The sequence below is a fragment of the Dicentrarchus labrax genome, unplaced genomic scaffold (assembly GCF_905237075.1).
Source record: "Dicentrarchus labrax unplaced genomic scaffold, dlabrax2021, whole genome shotgun sequence".
Taxonomy (NCBI): domain Eukaryota; kingdom Metazoa; phylum Chordata; class Actinopteri; family Moronidae; genus Dicentrarchus; species Dicentrarchus labrax.
The window spans coordinates 9,180,320-9,198,481 of NW_026136714.1; the positions used below are offsets into that span (position 1 = coordinate 9,180,320).

At 39.5% G+C, this 18,162-nt stretch overlaps 3 protein-coding genes across 10 annotated transcripts in view; 2 read left to right on the top strand and 1 right to left on the bottom strand.

The window, feature by feature from the left end:
* The window catches only part of LOC127376684 (membrane-associated phosphatidylinositol transfer protein 2), a 43,061-nt gene extending 34,006 nt beyond the window's left edge, over positions 1 to 9,055 (bottom strand). For all 6 annotated transcript variants that reach the window (XM_051423794.1, XM_051423798.1, XM_051423797.1 and 3 more), the window contains exon 1: positions 8,327 to 9,055. The gene's annotated coding sequence lies outside the window, so the exon portion shown is untranslated. The remainder of the gene's footprint in view (positions 1 to 8,326) is intronic.
* A 2,802-nt stretch (positions 9,056 to 11,857) lies between these two features.
* Positions 11,858 to 13,877, top strand: mtrfr (mitochondrial translation release factor in rescue). Its single transcript, XM_051423806.1, has 2 exons — positions 11,858 to 12,387; positions 13,133 to 13,877. Exons 1-2 carry the CDS (start codon positions 12,115 to 12,117, stop codon positions 13,361 to 13,363), a joined length of 504 nt encoding a protein of 167 aa, XP_051279766.1. The 5' UTR covers positions 11,858 to 12,114; the 3' UTR covers positions 13,364 to 13,877.
* A 459-nt stretch (positions 13,878 to 14,336) lies between these two features.
* kmt5ab (lysine methyltransferase 5Ab) lies at positions 14,337 to 17,976 on the top strand. Of its 3 annotated transcripts, none has more exons than XM_051423800.1 (8): positions 14,337 to 14,491; positions 14,744 to 14,835; positions 15,767 to 15,914; positions 16,227 to 16,437; positions 16,525 to 16,612; positions 16,759 to 16,818; positions 17,093 to 17,283; positions 17,425 to 17,976. In XM_051423800.1, exons 1-8 carry the CDS (start codon positions 14,482 to 14,484, stop codon positions 17,633 to 17,635), a joined length of 1,011 nt encoding a protein of 336 aa, XP_051279760.1. In that variant the 5' UTR covers positions 14,337 to 14,481; the 3' UTR covers positions 17,636 to 17,976. The 3 variants fall into 3 exon arrangements, with proteins under 3 accessions (XP_051279760.1, XP_051279762.1, XP_051279761.1); XM_051423801.1 differs by adding an exon at positions 15,532 to 15,615 and having other exon boundaries at positions 14,351 to 14,835; XM_051423802.1 differs by lacking the exon at positions 14,744 to 14,835 and having other exon boundaries at positions 14,347 to 14,491.
* The last annotated feature ends 186 nt before the right edge of the window (positions 17,977 to 18,162 follow it).

Consider the following 18,162-nt stretch of genomic DNA (forward strand, 5'->3'; position numbering starts at 1 on the left):
ATAGCTGCCTCTTCAACAACAGAGCCGTGATTTGGAAGGATGTGCAGAACTATGTGAGCGTTCCAATATTCAGTTTATTGAATCCTTGGGAACAAACGGGTCTTGGTGGCCTAAATTCCCATGCTCTAGTAGCTGAAAGGAAAATGGATCTGAAAACTGAAGTGAACAGGGGACAAAAGGAATAGAGAAATATGCAAGCATCAGATATTAGAAGAACAGTTAGAAACTAGAGGGAAGATTAAATTGTGTTTTTATTAGACAGACTAACTCTGTTTTTTTTAATTCTTTGGCAAATCAGCTTGCATCCAGGGGGGTTTCAGATTAACCCTTTACAGGTACAGTCAGATAAAACTAACCTCTTATTTAAGTGACTAAAAGTTCCTGACCGACACATTGATAAAAGGAAAGATAAAAAACAACTCTTGATCTTCATACAACAATCTGCATCTGTATCAGCTATTGCTTTTATACTGCGTTCTTCACTCACTCTTACTTGACTTAAAGACAGTTGAAACACTGATGAGTTCAATGAATGGGCCTGTGTTCATTTAGAAAACACCATGCATCAAGGCACATTACCTGTCAATGCTTATGAAAAGCTGAGGCCGTCTACTGCCCTTTGGTGGAATACCTCAAAACCTCTTGTGCAGCATGAATAATGCAGCCTTCCCAAAAGTGTTCTACCCAGTGACCAAAGACAGAAGCTTTCTCTCATACTGACCATAAAAGGCCATTTTCAAAGATGCTCATGGTCCTATGACTTTGGCTAACATTTCGATGGGTTCTGAGGTCAGGTTTACAGCTCTGTGGAAAAACAGCCTTTATCACACTGGTGTTTTCTTATCAGGGCCAGAGCCTTTAAAAACCAGAAACTCTCTATCAGTCGTATAACATAAAGGATTCTGACGTCTCTCTCACAGAGACTTACACCACTCTGAATGGAGACGGGGGACTTTGTCTGGCACGTGGAAGCAAAGAAAGGGCATAACTTCCCAATAAAAGCCTGTGCACTGGAAGGAAAAAGGGGAAAGAGGTGAGGGGGCAGTGAGGAGGGGGGAGTTAGGGTCTGAAAGGAGTCTATTTTTAGCCTCACAGAAATCAGGTGTCTGTGGCCAATGGAAAAGAAAGGGGAGCGTGGGTATAGTGACATGAAGCAGCGCTGTCGCTTTCATTTTACATTATCTGTGTGAGTCAGAGAGCGCTGCAAGGATTGGGGGTGGGGTAAAACAAAACACAAATAAATATGAAATGGCATATATGGTCCATACTGACATGAAAGGCAAGAGGAATTCAGGCAATGCAAAAACGGTAGGGATACAGAGTAAAACAGCTCCAATAAAATGTATAGAATTTCATGTGTGAAAGCCTCACAATTAATGTGGACGATGGACACTGGGCAGGAAGAAGTCCACTAACCAGCCCTATAATGACTGGGTGTTGCAGGCAGTATTTCTAATTTACAGCAGACTGTGCTCCTTGCTGATTAGATTAGCTCATACATCATCTACTGGGAATCAGGACTTTGCCTCACAGAAGCAGATATTATTGCATCTTTCTGCTAAAGAGCCAAGAAGTTTCCTGGTAGTGAGGGTGTGTGTCGCGGTGCCTCGATTTCCCCCCTTGCACAAGCCTGATGGATATCACCACGAAACAACACCCTCCTTCCCGGACAGGATGCACATAACAGACTTCATTCCTCTTCCATAAAATGAAACTCAAGTAAGGACACAGGAAGGTGCTCAACTGCTATAAAAAGACACAGCGCTTCGTTGGGAGTCCACCCACATTGCTAGAAAAACTAGTGTCCAAAGGGACAGGGACATGGCACAGCCTTCACAGAGCGTTTCGTCTTTGTCTCATTTCCTAGACAACGCAACTGCAGGAGCATTAGCAGGGATATGCCATTCATCAGCTGGCTCATCAGGAATGGGTGGGGACAGGTTGTACCCCTGTTGTCCCTGTCAACAGCTCCACATCAACATTAGCATCACCGGCTAATGTGTTCAAAGGAGCTGAGGTGGGAGAGCAGATTGGGGAAGAAGGACAGAGTCTGTGGAGCTTGAGGTGCAGAGAAAAACACAATGTTCCATTCAGTGCTTGGCTGGCATCCAGGTGCATGATGGTGGACGCTCATCTGAAATATTGTCATGATGCCTGATTGTCCATGCTCAAGATGAATTAAAAGAAGAATTAGACCTTCAGATAACCAGCCAGCTGGCAATGTGTCCCTATACTCCCCTTAGAGGACATCGCAAATTGTAAAAGCAGTTATTCAGGATTGCTTCAAACCCCTACGGGTGCCCGAACGATTAAAAAAAAGGCACCCAAACTAATCTTTGGCTTCTACAAATATGGTACTGGGTAGTGAAACTGTTAAAAATGTATTTGAGGAGCTCTGAGTCACTGATGCATCACTTTAAGTAGGGATTCACAAACCAATCTGCCCACCATCAGAGTTGGTCAATACTCACTCTAAATAGAAAATTGGAAAATCTACTATACTATTAATTCCTAAAGGTTGGTGAGGAAAACAGCAAGAATAGTTGCTACCTGATCATTCAGGCTGATCAAGTCACGTTAATCTTATTTATACAGCTTTCAACTTGCCTCTAAGGGCCCTCTACTTTCAAACCTACTCCACATAGTCTGCACATGCCTCTATGTTGCATTACTTGTGTCTTTCAACCAACTTGAGTCATGACAGTAAGTTAAACTGTAACATGAATGCACAAGCAGATCAATTAACTGCCTTGTGACATAAAGATATTAATTGTGTTGCTGCCCACCACCACACGCAATGACAGGGGAAAAAAACATGACTATCAACAGAATATTGGAAAATATGGCTTACAGAATATCTGAAAATCTATCAGCCCAGAAAATCCATAACATAATAGAAATCATCCAAATATTTAATCAACAATTAAATAGCACCACAGTTCATGTGGTGACCCATTTGTATTTAATGTAACCTGTAGCCAAATAAAATGCAGGTAAAGTTTTTGCTAAATTCTGCTGTTTCCCAAAAGACATAGAACCTGGTACGAGCCCTTGTGTGGATGCAGTGCAGTTAATAAACAAACAGGAAATAATGCTCCTCATTTATCCATCATCATTATCCAATTCCAGAGCAGACATCAGGCTAATGACAATGTTTCAGCTGAGTACCGAGCACTGAGACCCACACAGATCATTTGAATGGAAAATTCCAGCTGAAAAACACTCAACATACATTATCATCCTCCCAGAACCCCCCATGCCATCCTTACAGCCACTCATTATACTATTATACTAACAGTTAAGAAAATTCCACATATATGACTTACTACTGCTAACCTACTAACAAAAGTCATTTACTCTATAGACCAAAGGATATTTCATAAAGATGCTTTACTGTTGATTAAACACTTAATTTCATAAAGTGTGATGTTAAAGTTCAGAACAGAAAATACACTCAAAACTTGTTAAAATCCCCCCCAGTGTTGTCAGTGTTCATAAAAATCAGTCTCTATTGACTGTCAAAGAAATGACGCCAACATGACACGAGTCCTCGTACCCGGCAGTTATCAGCTGTGGGAAAAATAACTTGGACTATATAGTCCACAATAACATAAAGGGCTGGTTGTGAATCAGGCTTAAAACCTCCAGTATCTTTCTGCAAGCTCGTTTAACAAACGACATTCCTACATTACATTACATGCCAAGATGTAGAATAAATTGACTTTTCTAATATCCTAACAAAGCAATCATAGGAAATCAGCTAATGCAACCATATGAACAATTAACCAACTGTGAGAAATGAGTCCCAGGGTGATTATGGGGTTCAAGCTTGTTTATTTTATAGATAGAATAGAATTTTAAAAAAGTAATATGTTATAAAAAGGAAAATTGTTCTTCACTGTTTACCAGCTGTACAGCTGCTCCATCTCGGTCACTATCCACTGCCTCTTATCAGATAGCCTTTACAATTACACTGCCACCTTTATCTTGGGTGGGAGAGACAGAGATTGTGTGTGTATGTTGGGTGAGATACACGACACGTGACACAAGACAGGAGATCAGTATGCAATAGACTTCCAAAACCTTTTTTTTAAATAAATACCTTCATTCAAGAATATTTAAGTTAAATATTGTTCTACATGTCAAATAATTAAACATATAAATTGTCAACTAGTTCTGGTTCACATTGCTGAGAGTTGCTTCTTATCTCTTACTCTGTGCTACTCGTCACAGTATTGTAAATCGCAGAATAAACTTTGCGGTGACACCAATTTATTACCACGAGCATTATTTGCTGCATTATACAATGGGGGGGGGGGACTGAAGAAGACTATACCACTTCTCTGCTTAAATAAACTAACTTTATTACATGTTATGGATACATAGCAACACCAATTTTACAGTCAACAGGTTTTTATAAAATGTTAGACTACCACACAAACAGTGAATTTATCATTTTATAGTACAACATGTGCAGTATGTAACAGCAGCCACGGTTGTAGCTCATTTAACAGTGTCTGTACCTGATATTTCTGTTCTTCCTGTGCTAGCAATCTCATCTGATAAAGAGCCCAAACACAGACATTGAACCAAAAGATGTGGTGAGCCTCTGCATACGTCATTCAAACTTTAACTGACAGGAAGTCAGAGTCCTGTCTTGTTTCCTCAACAAAATCGTATTGCTCAATGTCTGCACATTCGCTTTTCATCTGTATTTTTTTATTAGCCACAGCATATTTGACGTATGCTGTAAGACAATTATAAAAGAAAACTGAGGGTTGTAGTAGGAGAACAGAAAACCTGTCACATGTAAGAATAAAGATAACACACTGGCTCAAAAAGATTCAACACAGTGCTATGAATACTCAAACAAGGCTGGGACACAAGCTCACAAGCTACAGGCTCCTGTCAGGAATTTTCCACTCCACAGTCACTCACACATACAGCATACGTATATTTACATATTCTCACTGCGTTTTGATGGTCAGGAGGTTGTCAGGCACTCCTGTAACTGTATAACATTAATGGAGTGGTGGGTAATTTTAGCCTGAAAAAGAGACCTGAGCAAACATTAACACATTATCTGAATGCAGTAAGAAATTATTATCCTCATTTATCAAAAAGGGTCATTGCAATGTCTTGACTTTGCTTTTTGCCTTGGCTTAAAAAGAGCACCAGAACTGCTTTAATTCAACAAATACGACTGAACATAAATCAAAAAACATTTACCAACCACATCTAAAAGTCCCAACTGTACAGACAATGGACTGACTCATAATCACCTCCAGTCTTTCTCCCTCTGTGGTACAGTGTTTGTCTGGTGTGTTAGATTCAAGAGAGACACCTGAGCGTTAAAGAGCTACCAGGTTTCAGCTTCTCAATTGCCTTCCTGTAAGATTCCTTGGCTTACTGTAGATGCATTAAAACACGATTTTCTAAATAATGTCTCCTCAGTAAGGAAATGCTTTGCCACAGAATTAAAATGACTGATTAAAACCAGAAAAACACGCAAAAGGTCCATGTGTGGTTAACCGAAAAAAAAACTCATTTTCATATCTTGAATGTGTCAAACTTCAACACGAACACAGCTGCAAATACATTTGCAATCCTGAAGCTACAGTTCAAATTTTCCAGGAAATCACTCATCCAATATTTATACTAAATTAATATTAAACTAAAAAAGTCTTAGTGGAAATGAGATTCTAGTGAGTGGTTTTCTGAGGGAGGAATACAGCAGATTCTAACAATATTCAAAAGCCACCTTTTTTCAAATCAGTTTAACTGAAATGTTCTTAAAATAAAATAATATAGGCAACATATTTCTGTTTGTGCACTTACTTAGAAACACAAAATCAAACTAAAAAGAACTCTCTTACAATACAACACTATAAAGGAAGGAAAATCTGGTATGCCTTTAAGAGGAGCTAAAAATGTAAATGACTCGGAGTACAGTTAATAAGATTAAAATGATTAGACGTGTTGTAGAGTTAGAACTATCCAACAGCATGGCCCGGTCCCAATGTTGGCACTCAGACTTGTAAATATACTCACAATGTATATTTATCTAGGAGGGTTAGGGCTAATGTGAAATTAGTGAGTGCATGTGAGCTCTCTTTAAGACGTTTTATGCTCTATATGCACCTTTCTGCATGTCTGCAATGCTGCAGAACTTGTTCGGGGTAATTACCCACAATTCACTGTGTGTCTAATGGTAAGGACTATGGAGAAAAAAGGGAAAACAAGTTCTTGTAAAAAGATGTTAATGTACATCAATACAGGAAGAAGTCTGTGTGCTGTTTTAATCTGATGTGACTAAAAACCATACAGTGTAAAAGAACATAATAATAATAATAATATTATAAAGGCCAGTCTAGTCAGAAAGTGAGCAATAAACCACACTGTATTAAATAATATATAGAATATATAAGACTTGCATATTGACCACCATTAAGTCTGAGAGTTCAGATAAATAGGCTGGACATTGGGGCTGAGACAAAATCCTAAAACTACTGAAACAGATTGCACTATACTACTACAGAAAGGAGACCTGGGTTTATCTAAAGCCTCAAAGCAAGTTTTCACATTTGCATTGGCAACGCCGCCCTGCCCTTGTACCAAATGTGCATCGTTTAAATGTATCTGTTCAGGGGAAGGAAGGAAGTCCCCCATCAGAAAACTGGTTAGGCAAATATCTTGAGGAGATATCATGTTTACGCCTGAGAAACCTCCACAGTATCTTAAAAGGCCATAACAGGTGTGACTGGTGAGGAAACTGTGTGCAGTCACACGAGGAAGATGTGGATTCTGGGTCACCAGTGACTCTGATGCTCCAGCTGATGGCCTTCACTTCAAGCGGTCTGCCCTTAATCATCAGAGCAGCACTTCAGTGACTCAAGAAAAGGCAACCACATCAACAGGAATGTGTTTATGATGTAGTTCCTCGTGACACAAATGAATGCCATGGGAAAATATCCTGGCAGTCAGAGTTTTTGTGTGGTTGTCGTCGCAAAAGCAGCTATGCATGTCTCAGATCAAAAATGAGGAAGCTGAGTTAATGAGCCTCTTCTTCGAGTCAATACTAAAAGTGACTCAGAAGAGAACAGTCTGTGTATATGTAAAAAAAAAAAAACACACAGATTGCTTATAATTTAGCTCAGGAATGCACAAAATCTATTTTTTGCAAACTGCACTTGCAGTGAACTTCAACACTCAAAAACACTCAGGCCAATGAAATCGTTACGATCACTGAGCAGCTGATGTTGAGTTACACAACTCTCACAACTGTTCAAGGAGACAGGACGCAAGTTTCAACATGTCAAAGAGATTACACCCTGTGTGCGTATCAGTACAATATTCTTTAGGCCCAGAAACAACCCAATAACCTCTCTTGGTATGTGTCTCCTCTACTTCTTTCTCTACCAACATTCTCCAAGTGCAGGCTAGATCTTGTTCTTATAAGGCTGGAGCTTCTAAGCAGGAGCACAGATAAATATCAAAAAACCGGTCTCAGACTGCCATCCTAATTCAAAGACATGCTTCCATGTTGGAAACAAAGCAGGGGGTCATAGTGGAGTGGCCATGTAGGAGCTCTTACCCTCATAGCAGAGCCATCATCTGGACAACAGACGCCACAGCCTCCGAGTCAGCACTGCCTCAGTGACTCACCCGAGCCCTGCTGAGTCAAGTGGAGTGACTCTTGATGCTGGGACTCATAAAGTCATATTGAAATAGAAATGGGCCTAGGGGGTACAACCACAAGCGTTTGGACAGCAGGTTTATACAAGCTGACTGCAACCCAAGTAAAATGTGGGCTGCTTCATTTCCATGTGATGTGGTTAGTCAAACATGCTGTCCCTTGCAGCTGGGTCACAGCCGAGTGCTCCAACAAAACAAAAACAAAAAAAAAAAAAGAGCAAGAACACAAAGTGATTCCGGTAATATGTATTTAAATATGGTATTAGATGTAGTGCATGAGAACAGCTTACAGTCAGGGCAGAGGGAAGAACATTTTCATCAGCCTTAACAAGCATGCCTGTGTGACAGCAGCAGGGCCACGGGCATGAGAGTGGAACAAATATGCTGCACTTCTTAAGGCCAAAAAGGAGGAGGACGCCAAAGTTAGTCTAAACAAATGTAAGTGCATGTTATGACAGCAAAAAAAACCTTGTAAATATAAGATTTACTAAATGTGACGTTGCGATCCCTGGCGGGGGGGGGAGGGGGGGTGATCAAATGTGAACTGGAGTAAACCCACCGTCAGTTAGTTACCTAGCAACATGGCAGCACGGTAATGACAAATTGATGGCTTGCGATGCTGATCACATACCTGGACCTGATGCACCTCTGGCTTTCACCACACTCCGGCACTCCAGCAAAAATCAAAGTTCATCGGCCTCTCTCTCTCACTCTCTCACTCACTCACTCACTCACACACAGACAGACACACCGTGAATTTAAAAATAAAAAAGGGTGGTCAACCACGGAGTTTTTGTGTTCAGCACGACTCGATGAGGTCTGGAAACGATGCCATGGTTGAGGCGAACGCATCGAAAAGTCAGCAACAGATTTCCTTTACGTCGCCGTTGTTTGTTTGGCCCCTCAGCGGAGGAGGAAGGGGTGCGGGTACGACGTGTAGAGAGGTCGGGTAGAGTAACATCATCAGCTCGGTGTGTGTTAACGTACACGGCAGTCAACCACCGTTTCTGCCCGTGTTTACAAAATCTGGCCACATCGCAGCAGCGGAGTCCCGCACGTCGGGTTTTGGGCCAAAGTAGCTATGGTAACGTTAAAATGTCCTTGAATATATCCAGGCTACCCAAAGGCGGTGGGTGGTGGTGGTGGTGGTGGTGGTAGGGGGGCAGGAGTTGACAGTCCTGGCGATGAAAAATGAAAACGGCGGTGAGCTCAGACCGGCTGCTGCCGTCGCCTCCGTGCAGGGAACCGGGAAGAGCGAAGAGCGAACAGATGAAGAGCACTCGCCATCGTTAAGTTGTCACTCCTCAAGTCTGAACCGCTGCAAGACTTCAGTCCTCACAAGGCACGACGCAAAATACTGGTCGGGTTACACAGAGCGCGGCCGCGTTTTCCGGTACAGTTTTCAAAATAAAAGTCTGACTTACTGGCGTGTTTTGGAAAGTTGTGAACTTGTAATATAATCTCCGAAGTGTCTTTTATACCGTGGACATATAAAACGACCATCTTACGCAATTTATCTAAATCTATCAGGTGTGAGCTGCTACGATATAATACATAATGCACTCATGCTACAGCCAATTAAATTCAAGACTATAATAGGGATACATACATATGCAAGTATTAGTCAAATTACACTAATACCTTACGTGTAAATACACTACAGCGGCACAAACACATTTTAATCTGAAGGATTACTTGGTTGATTTCCGGAGTTTGTCTTACTTTCTGTTAACTTGACGAAGCTCAGAGTCGTACAGCGGGTTCCGCCGACATTTCAATACTGGCGCGCCCCTTGCTGGCAAGTAGTATATCTATATGATCTAAACTGAGTGGTGTAATTTCCGCAGACAAGTTACAGAGCTACAGTGAATGCCTGTTGAGTAACATTCATACATACTGGCGTGTTATAGTCTGGCTAGTTATGCAGCTTACTCAAATTAATATTTTCAATGTATTTAGGCACATCTGCTTTGATACTGTACATTTAATGTAATCATATCTACAAACTTTTTAAAAAAGCATTGCAAAGAAACATGTCCTTAGTAAACTGTGCACAGAACCTCAGAGAGAGAGAAAAAGTAATATAGCTTCATTAATAATTCTGAATATTTGTTTTACCACTGGACTATAGCTAAAAAAGGAAAAAACGGCTACCGCTGCATCACAAATGAAGCAAAGTGAGCCTCCTGAGCAGTTTCACTTCCTTCACAATGTTAGGAAATACATTTCACTACCGGTAACCTACAGCTTCACACAGCAGTGTCATACATTATACAGATATTAAGATAGATAGAAATAATATCCTGTTACATGGGGTTACAGAGTGTGAATTAACTTACACAACCATTTCCAGGTGAACCTCAACTTGTTGACGTCTAGATTGTAGAGATTTCTAATAGATTATAAAATGTAGAAAGCTGGTTTCTTACAAATACTGCAGGTTGCACATTATTGAGTGAGCGTTCTGCATAATCCGCATAAGAATGACACAGTCAAGGATATATTGGACCAGAATGAGGGTCAGTTTTAATGTGCGCACTAAAGATAAAGTTCAAGTTATTATAAATACACGTCCCCCCCACCTGCAATATCAGAGATATGTCATCGTGGGTCATCAGAGAGATTGTCTTTTCCCTGTGACCTACATAGTTTCCTGGTTTACTAATTATAGTCGTCGCCAAGGGAGAGAGCAGGAGGCAGTACATCACAGTACGTTTTTTTCTCACCATATGGAAACAAATATATATATTGAAAACAATTCTTTTAATACTTGCATTTATTGCACTAAATGGGCGTCAATATTACATTATGTTGGACCTTTTTCTTCAGAAACTACAACATACAGCTCTCCTCACACAAGTGTTTGGCACTGCTTGCACTGATGGACGCCTGCAAATCACAGAAAATTTAAGCTAAAATTAAAGCTATTTTATTTGACTCAGCAGCAATGCGTTGTGCAGTGTAAAACAAATTAATGTAAAAACAGTGTTATGTAACGTGTGGTGTGAATGACGAATAACTAAAACAGCCAACCTACAGCAGTGTCAGGTGAAGTGATAATAATTCATCCATTATTTAATTCCACCATGCTCTTGCTGATGCTCTTGTTAGTGTGAAAAGGAGGGTTCACATTATTACTCTATCCAGAATGTCTCTCTTTAATTATGAAACACTTTCTCCCAGTAGACTTGAAGATCAGCTGTACATTTTTTTTCTTCTACTTCACAGATAATGGAGGCTGCAGTCAGCCTGGGTTCACAGTGGTATTTGATGCCAACTGTGATCAGTTTGCATGGCAGAAAAAGTTTTTAAAACAACCCCAAGAGACTTCTCAAACTATAAACCTGCAACATAATAAACATCTATGTTGATCTAATGGAAATTGTCCTGTGGCTGGAAAGTCTGTAAGTATCACAGAGTACATTTTGAGTGTCAGGGGTGTGGTTTCATTTGGCTGCTTCAGGTTAATATTGGCTCACTGTCACGTGGCTTCAGTGGTATAGTTGAAGTATCAGTAAGAAAAAGGCTTTTAAACTGAAACATTGCAGCATCACTATCAGTCATCAGTGTCACTAAATGAGCACATAACCTCCTACACCACATCTCAGGTGCGGAGTGTGTGCAGCTCTTAAGAGGCAGGCACACACACACACACACACACACATAATATGGGTTGACATGTGGGTTAGGGTTATTTATGTTGACTATATCTTGTCATACGCATTAACACCCAATCATTTACAGTGAAGCGCAGTATGCAGAGGACAGTGCGGTGCAGTCTGCACTAGGGAGAGGGCGTTAAGGTTTCTTCACACCTGATAATAGTTTGTTAATTATCAAGCACAGCAATCAGGAACCGAACTTCGACAAAGTTGTACAAGGGGACTTGCGCCATTGAGCGCCATGTTCCTGCTCAATTTAAACGCTGTTTATTGAGCAACTTTCACGCAACAGTGACGCCTTTTTAAAAATATCAACAAGAAAGAGACATTAAAGAAAAAACTCAAACTCTGATTATCGACTATCAGCATTTATAAAACATTACCTTACCTAGTAGCAGAGCTGTTCATCGAGCCGACACAAGGTGGCGGCAGAGCGCCTGCGCTGTTTCATCTACACCCGCTATTCTGACCACGAAGAAGAACACAACGGCTGCTGATTGGCCGACTGGTAACGGAAGCGTAGAAGAACAAGAGACTGAACGTAAACAGAGTACACGCTTCCTGACCGTGAACCAGACAGGAAGAAACAGATAAACTAGGCCTAAAACTCACATGAGTATAAGTTTTTTGGTTTAGAAATAATTAATATTTATCTGTTTGGTGACATACACAATGATGTAATCCAATCAGACACTTATTTATTAGATTTATTGATTCAGCGCGCCACTAAAAACCCGCTCTGGTGCCTTTTAAAGAGATGTCACGGCTTTTTCCGTCCATCAGCTGTGTGTACAGTTTGTCCAGTTTGTCCAGTCGGGTCTTATGGAGAGCTACTCCCAGTATTTCTCCTCCGACCGGACTGCCGTGCGTGTTGGCAGCCGGTAAAAAGGACCTGATAGACCTTCACGTCCTGAAGGAGGACGAGCTTGAGGAGCAGTTTGTGAGAGGATCTGGACCCGGAGGACAGGCCACCAACAAAACCAGCAACTGTGTGGTTCTCAAACACATCCCCAGTGGGATTGTTGTGAAGGTTAATTCACTTGTTTGTTTTTAAATTAACCTGTGTTTAATCTGTCATCACTGGTGTCCATGTGTAATAGATATTTTTGGGGCGTGAATGACCAAAATGTTGAGTTATGTTGTTTTTAACCTTGACTTTGAAAGCCTCTATTGACTAATCCATCTCACCTGAAGGTTCATGTTGTAGCTGTTCTGATTCTTTTGATCATATTACATGATCTTCATCCGCAGCTGCCTAGTTGTCATTGAAATGTCCTACATTTTGTCCCCCTCCTGTCAAAATGATGCTGTTATTTTTTTGTTCCTACAGCTGGTTTGAAGTCAATCCTAGTCCACTATATAAGTGCAATGTAGGAACTTTAAACCACCAATGTACAAACACTGAGAATTTGGACTTCGCAGTTAAGTAGGAGACATCTTGTGTCCAGCAGGAAAACTTTAAAAATGAACAATCCAGGGATTTAAATGAGGTAGAAGGAGTAGATATATTTTTTAAGGATTTTAATTTGGAATCAGACACACATTATTGTTTCAAGCAGTTTGTATATACGTCTTTATACATGTCTGGGAGGGAATCTTTAAGGACTGTCTTAAAAGTTCAAATTCCTTTCAGTCCCAAGAAAACAATGGAAATGGGGACGACCGAAAGCTCCAGAACATCTACTAAATGAACCTTGCAGTGGGATTTTATCTGTTTTTGTTCTGTGGTTTACTCTCCATGTCAATGTAATTTCTTTTTACTATTTTCTCTGCAGTGCCATCAGACCAGATCTGTGGATATAAATCGAAAGCGTGCTCGGGACATTATGAGAGAGAAACTTGATGTTTTATATAAAGGAGAGCTCAGTGAAGTTAATATAAAGAAGAAAGATTCTGAGCTGAGGAAACAAGAGAAGAGGAGGAAGGCAAATGATAATCTGGAGAGAAAAAGACTCTTTAAAGAAGCTCTGGCTGCAGACTCCAAACATGGAAATGACACTGTTTAAAACATGTGGATATAGAATGAATGATTAATGAGATGGTCCTGTGTTTAATGCCTGCAAAATCTGAATAACACCTGGAAAGCTACTGGAAAGTGTATAAAATCCAAGTTGCAATACATAGTACATCACACAATATAAAACATAGGGGGAGTTTTTGAAAAGAAAAAAAAGAAAATATAGTTTAAAAAATGTTTGGTGATGTGTAGTGCATCCTTTTTAATGCTTTAGGTAAACGCTGCAGTATGCATCATTTACCAGTAGATGTAACTTGGATCCACATTTTGATTTCAGCCTTTGATGATATAATTTTCCATCACTGATTTCCTGTAAGTTGTTTCTGGTCTCGCTTTACATTCTGAATGTGACAAATGAAACTCAAGAGAATTTCCTGCCAGCTCAGTTGATAGTGAAAACAGTAAAACAAGTCCACTTATTACAGCTGTTTTGAACTGGTTGTGTCAGTTGTTCCTAAATGATGCCTACTTGCACAAAAGAATAATAAAAAATAAGAAAAACACGATATTCTCTTAGGATAAATAGGAAAAAACCTTGTGGTTAAGAACTGATGATACAATGCTGTAAATTGATTTTTATATATTATGTCATATCTTTAACAAGTATCTGTGACAAGACATTTAAATTTCTATTGATTGAATCACGCTTTTACATTTAAATTTTATTTCTGCTCAATATTTTATAAACCAAAAAACACCTCGTTTTCTATGCTGAAAATTATAATTGAAACAGAATAATTATATTCTTCAATTCAGTTAATCCTGCATGGATGTTTTATTTTTATTATTTATTTGTATTTATTTATTTATTTATTTATTTATTTATTATTATTAATAATCATTATAATAATACATCTACAGGCACATGACCGGCTTTCTGACAGTCACAGCTGCGGCCAATGAGAGAACTCCTTTCACGCTCGCGCCCCTCCCGTGTGGACGAATCAGCCAATGAGCGGCGCGGAACGGTTTTTAAATCCACCACGCTCTTACAACAGTCTGTTGTTTTTTTGTCGTTGGAGAGGCAGTGAACTTAACACGGTGGCTACAGAGGGGGAACTTTATTAGACTCCGTGTCTTCTTTGGGTTTTTATTCCGGGAATTGACATGGCAAAAGGTAAAGTCGCTCATGTGTTGTCGGTTGAGTACACGTTGCACAAGCCTCAGGAGTTAATGTGTAACGGAGCTAACAGCTAATGCTATCTAGCGTAACGTAAATAGAGGGCAACCTTTAAATAAGCGCAGCAGATGTTTACAAATAAAAGTCGCCGGTATGTTTAGGGTTTTTATTTGTTTATTTTTTTTTTATAATTTTGGGTGAATTAGAGCACAGTTTGTTTTGTTTTTTTTCCCTCCCATGTTTATAAAGGGAAGAAAAATGTGCTGAGAACCGAGGACAGTGTTGAACATAAAGTCAGCTCACGGAAAGAGACAAAGGAAAACAAACCAGCAACTAACAAGGTATGTTTATGTTGTTTGGTTTTAGGCTTTTATGTTTACTAAACTAAAGCAGGAAAACCGAGTAGCTCTTTCTCAAAGCTGCCTCAGCAACGGATGAATGTAACTAAACCACATTACAGGAAGCGTCGTGTTGTTTATGATGACAGTTTAAACCCAATAATAACTGTAACAAATAAAAAGGTTTATGTGTAGAGAGGTGCACCCATATATACACCATGGCTATTGCTTTAGAGAATACAATAGAGCTGAAACTTATAAGTTAGGGATGTATACAGTTGTATAGTATAGTTACATTGTTACTAGAGATTAGAGAAACCTCTTAATGAGCAGCACACATTGTACAAGGCTGATTTACAGTGTAAAGCTATATGCTTTAAATTATAATATATGCCTCCTTTTTAAAACAAAAAAACAAAACAAAAACACACTGCCTCTGTTTTTAAAAGTTAAAAATATATATTTTTTTAACATTTCTTTACATCTGTCAGTGGTTGGGTATCTGAACACCCTGTTTTATTAATATATTAGAAATTATAATACATGCTCAAATTACATGGTACTGTTACCATGGAGAGGTTTACCACTCCCAGTTGGATTTGGTAGGCGGGGTGGTGAAGCAATCTGTGTTTTCTGTTGGATTTAACAGTTGTTTTTTGTTAATGAAAACAATGACACATCCGCATCGCTGAACACAAGCAACTTGCCTTTGGACTTGGCCATTTGGAGCATCACATGCATGTTGTTAGTGGGTGGGAGCAGCAGTAAAGACATGACATACAGGTCTGCTACATGGTTCTAAACACATAAAATATGACAATCTCATTTACTGCAGACTGATGAACCCTAGTCAGCTGAATATGTATATAACTGCTTATGTGTGTGGAAAAATGTACAGGATGTTTTTCACCAAGATAAATAATTCTCTCTGCAGGACTGCGTAGGTAAAGCGCAGTCAAACTTCCCGAGTGTACGGAGTCCAAGCAAACCTAGATCCCCTCTGAGCGACAGTTCAAGCATGTTGATTCAGGAGGGAAATGAATCTGATGCAACTAATCCTGACGTGTCAAAGCTAAAAACAGGTGAGTACCTAATTACTGTAACTTTTAAAAACGGTTCAAATTGACTTATCTGAAATGCAGTTGTTTGGTTATGTCTATTATATGTGCTCTCTCAGCTATTTTGCTGTTACTCCCTTTGTTACCATATGGTCGGCAGATCCACATGTACCACAAAATAAATCCTGTGCATGTGAATGGCAGCAGTGTTCGCTGACCCACCATCTTATGACACAACTTAACTGTTGTTTTTTTTAAAGAACTTCACTCTCTAGATTAAGGCCAAATGTTTAGGGCAGCTATCAATTAAATTATTTTGTTTCCTCCTAATTTTAGACCTACCTAATGAAATAAAATCTGAGAGTTATGAATCCAAAGAGCAGAAACCTGAAACGGCTGCTCCCTGTCATGGGACGAGAGAACAAGCTGCTGAACAACTTGAACAAAAAGAGCCTGTGATGCACTCGCATGCCAAGTCTGCAGCAGACGGCAAAGTTTCAGCATCCAAGAGTCGGAGTAGAACTGGTCGCAAACTCGGAGCAAAAAGGTGAGTGCGGCCAACATGTCAGTGTCATTAAAAACAACAGAAATGTGCACCATCAAATCTCATTACCGTTATAATGTCTCTTTTCAGGGCAGAGAATAAAGCTCCCCAAAACAGAAAGGTCACTGACTATTTCCCCATCCGACGAAGTAACAGAAAAACAAAAGCAGAGTTAAAGGTCTGTATGAAAAATGCTTCTTCTGGGTTGAATTATGACGTTAATAGATTCTCATTTTGTATCTGCCGTTAAGATATTTAATGTTAATTTGTTCTAGACTTATTTTTTAGCTTTGACTTTGACCCAATTACTCAAACTATCAACAGAATGAAGAACACAGACACATTGATGATGTGATAAGGAATGACATTGAAGAAGGAATGCAGGTAAAATTTAATGGTTTAAATGTATTGTGCCACTTCAAATGTGTTTCCCTGTGTATTGTAACTGTCTACAACCTACACTGCTCACATTTACATACATTACCAAACAAATATTTGCTGGCTATGCCAGCCTTTCTCCTAAACCTATTCTCTGTAATTTAACCAGACTGTGATTTGTTTGACAGAAATCACTATTCCAATTTAAGTGGTAAAGCAACCCCTGCGCCATTGCTCATTCAGTTACACTTCACACTCTGTTGCTTTCGAATGTTGACAGATCAAACACATAGAAGGAAAAGGAAGAGGAGTATTTGCTGTCAAGGGTTTCAAGAAGGGAGAGTTTGTCGTGGAGTACCATGGAGACCTACTGGAACTGGCAGAGGCTAAAATAAGGGAGGCCCAGTATGCTCAGGATCCCCAAACAGGCTGTTACATGTACTACTTCCAGTACCAAACTAAAACATACTGGTAAGTCCAAATGTCACCACTTTGAAACCTTATTATTAGGTTTGAAAATAAGAAAAAGGTCTTCATATTTAATGGACTAATGGACTACTTCTTGTAGGGATATTTGTGACCATTTAACCTCTATTTGTTTATGTATTACAGTGTGGATGCTACAAAGGAAACAAGCCGTCTTGGAAGACTTATCAACCACAGTAAAAATGGCAACTGCCAGACCAGGCTTCACCCCATCGATGGCACCCCTCATCTGATCCTGGTGGCTTCCCGAGACATCGACGCGGAGGAAGAGCTGCTGTACGACTACGGTGATCGGAGTAAAGCCTCAGTCTTGGCTCACCCTTGGCTCAAATACTGAATCCATGACCACACATGTTCATATTTCAGATTAATTGGTGCTTTTTTTCCCCTTTCCTTTCTTTTTTAAGTATAAAAATGTTTTTGTTTTAAATGGAGGCTAAAGCTTCAACTCATGAAGTGTATTTTTGCAACAGTTTTTATGACGCTTTTATGTATTTTTTAAAAAATCTAACTGTAGCAGATTGAAGCGAGCTTGAAGAATATTTCTACTGGATAAGAAGTGTTTCAAATTGTCCATAGAGTTTCCTTTTTGTAATGAATATATTGACAATTCAATTTCACTCTTGTAAATTATTGCCTGTGCTGTAAATTGAGGAATAAAACACTGTTAAGTTTTCATTCCAGCTGTAGCATGGTTAATGGTTGAATTCTACTTGTATTATACAATCAAAATACCTCAAATAGAAGTCATACATTAAGATTCTGATATAGGACTTAAAGGGTTTATTATACTTTTATAATTAAACCCAAAAGCCTCATTACAATGTCACTACAGTAATGTGCTATGTGATGCTGTAGTTTGTG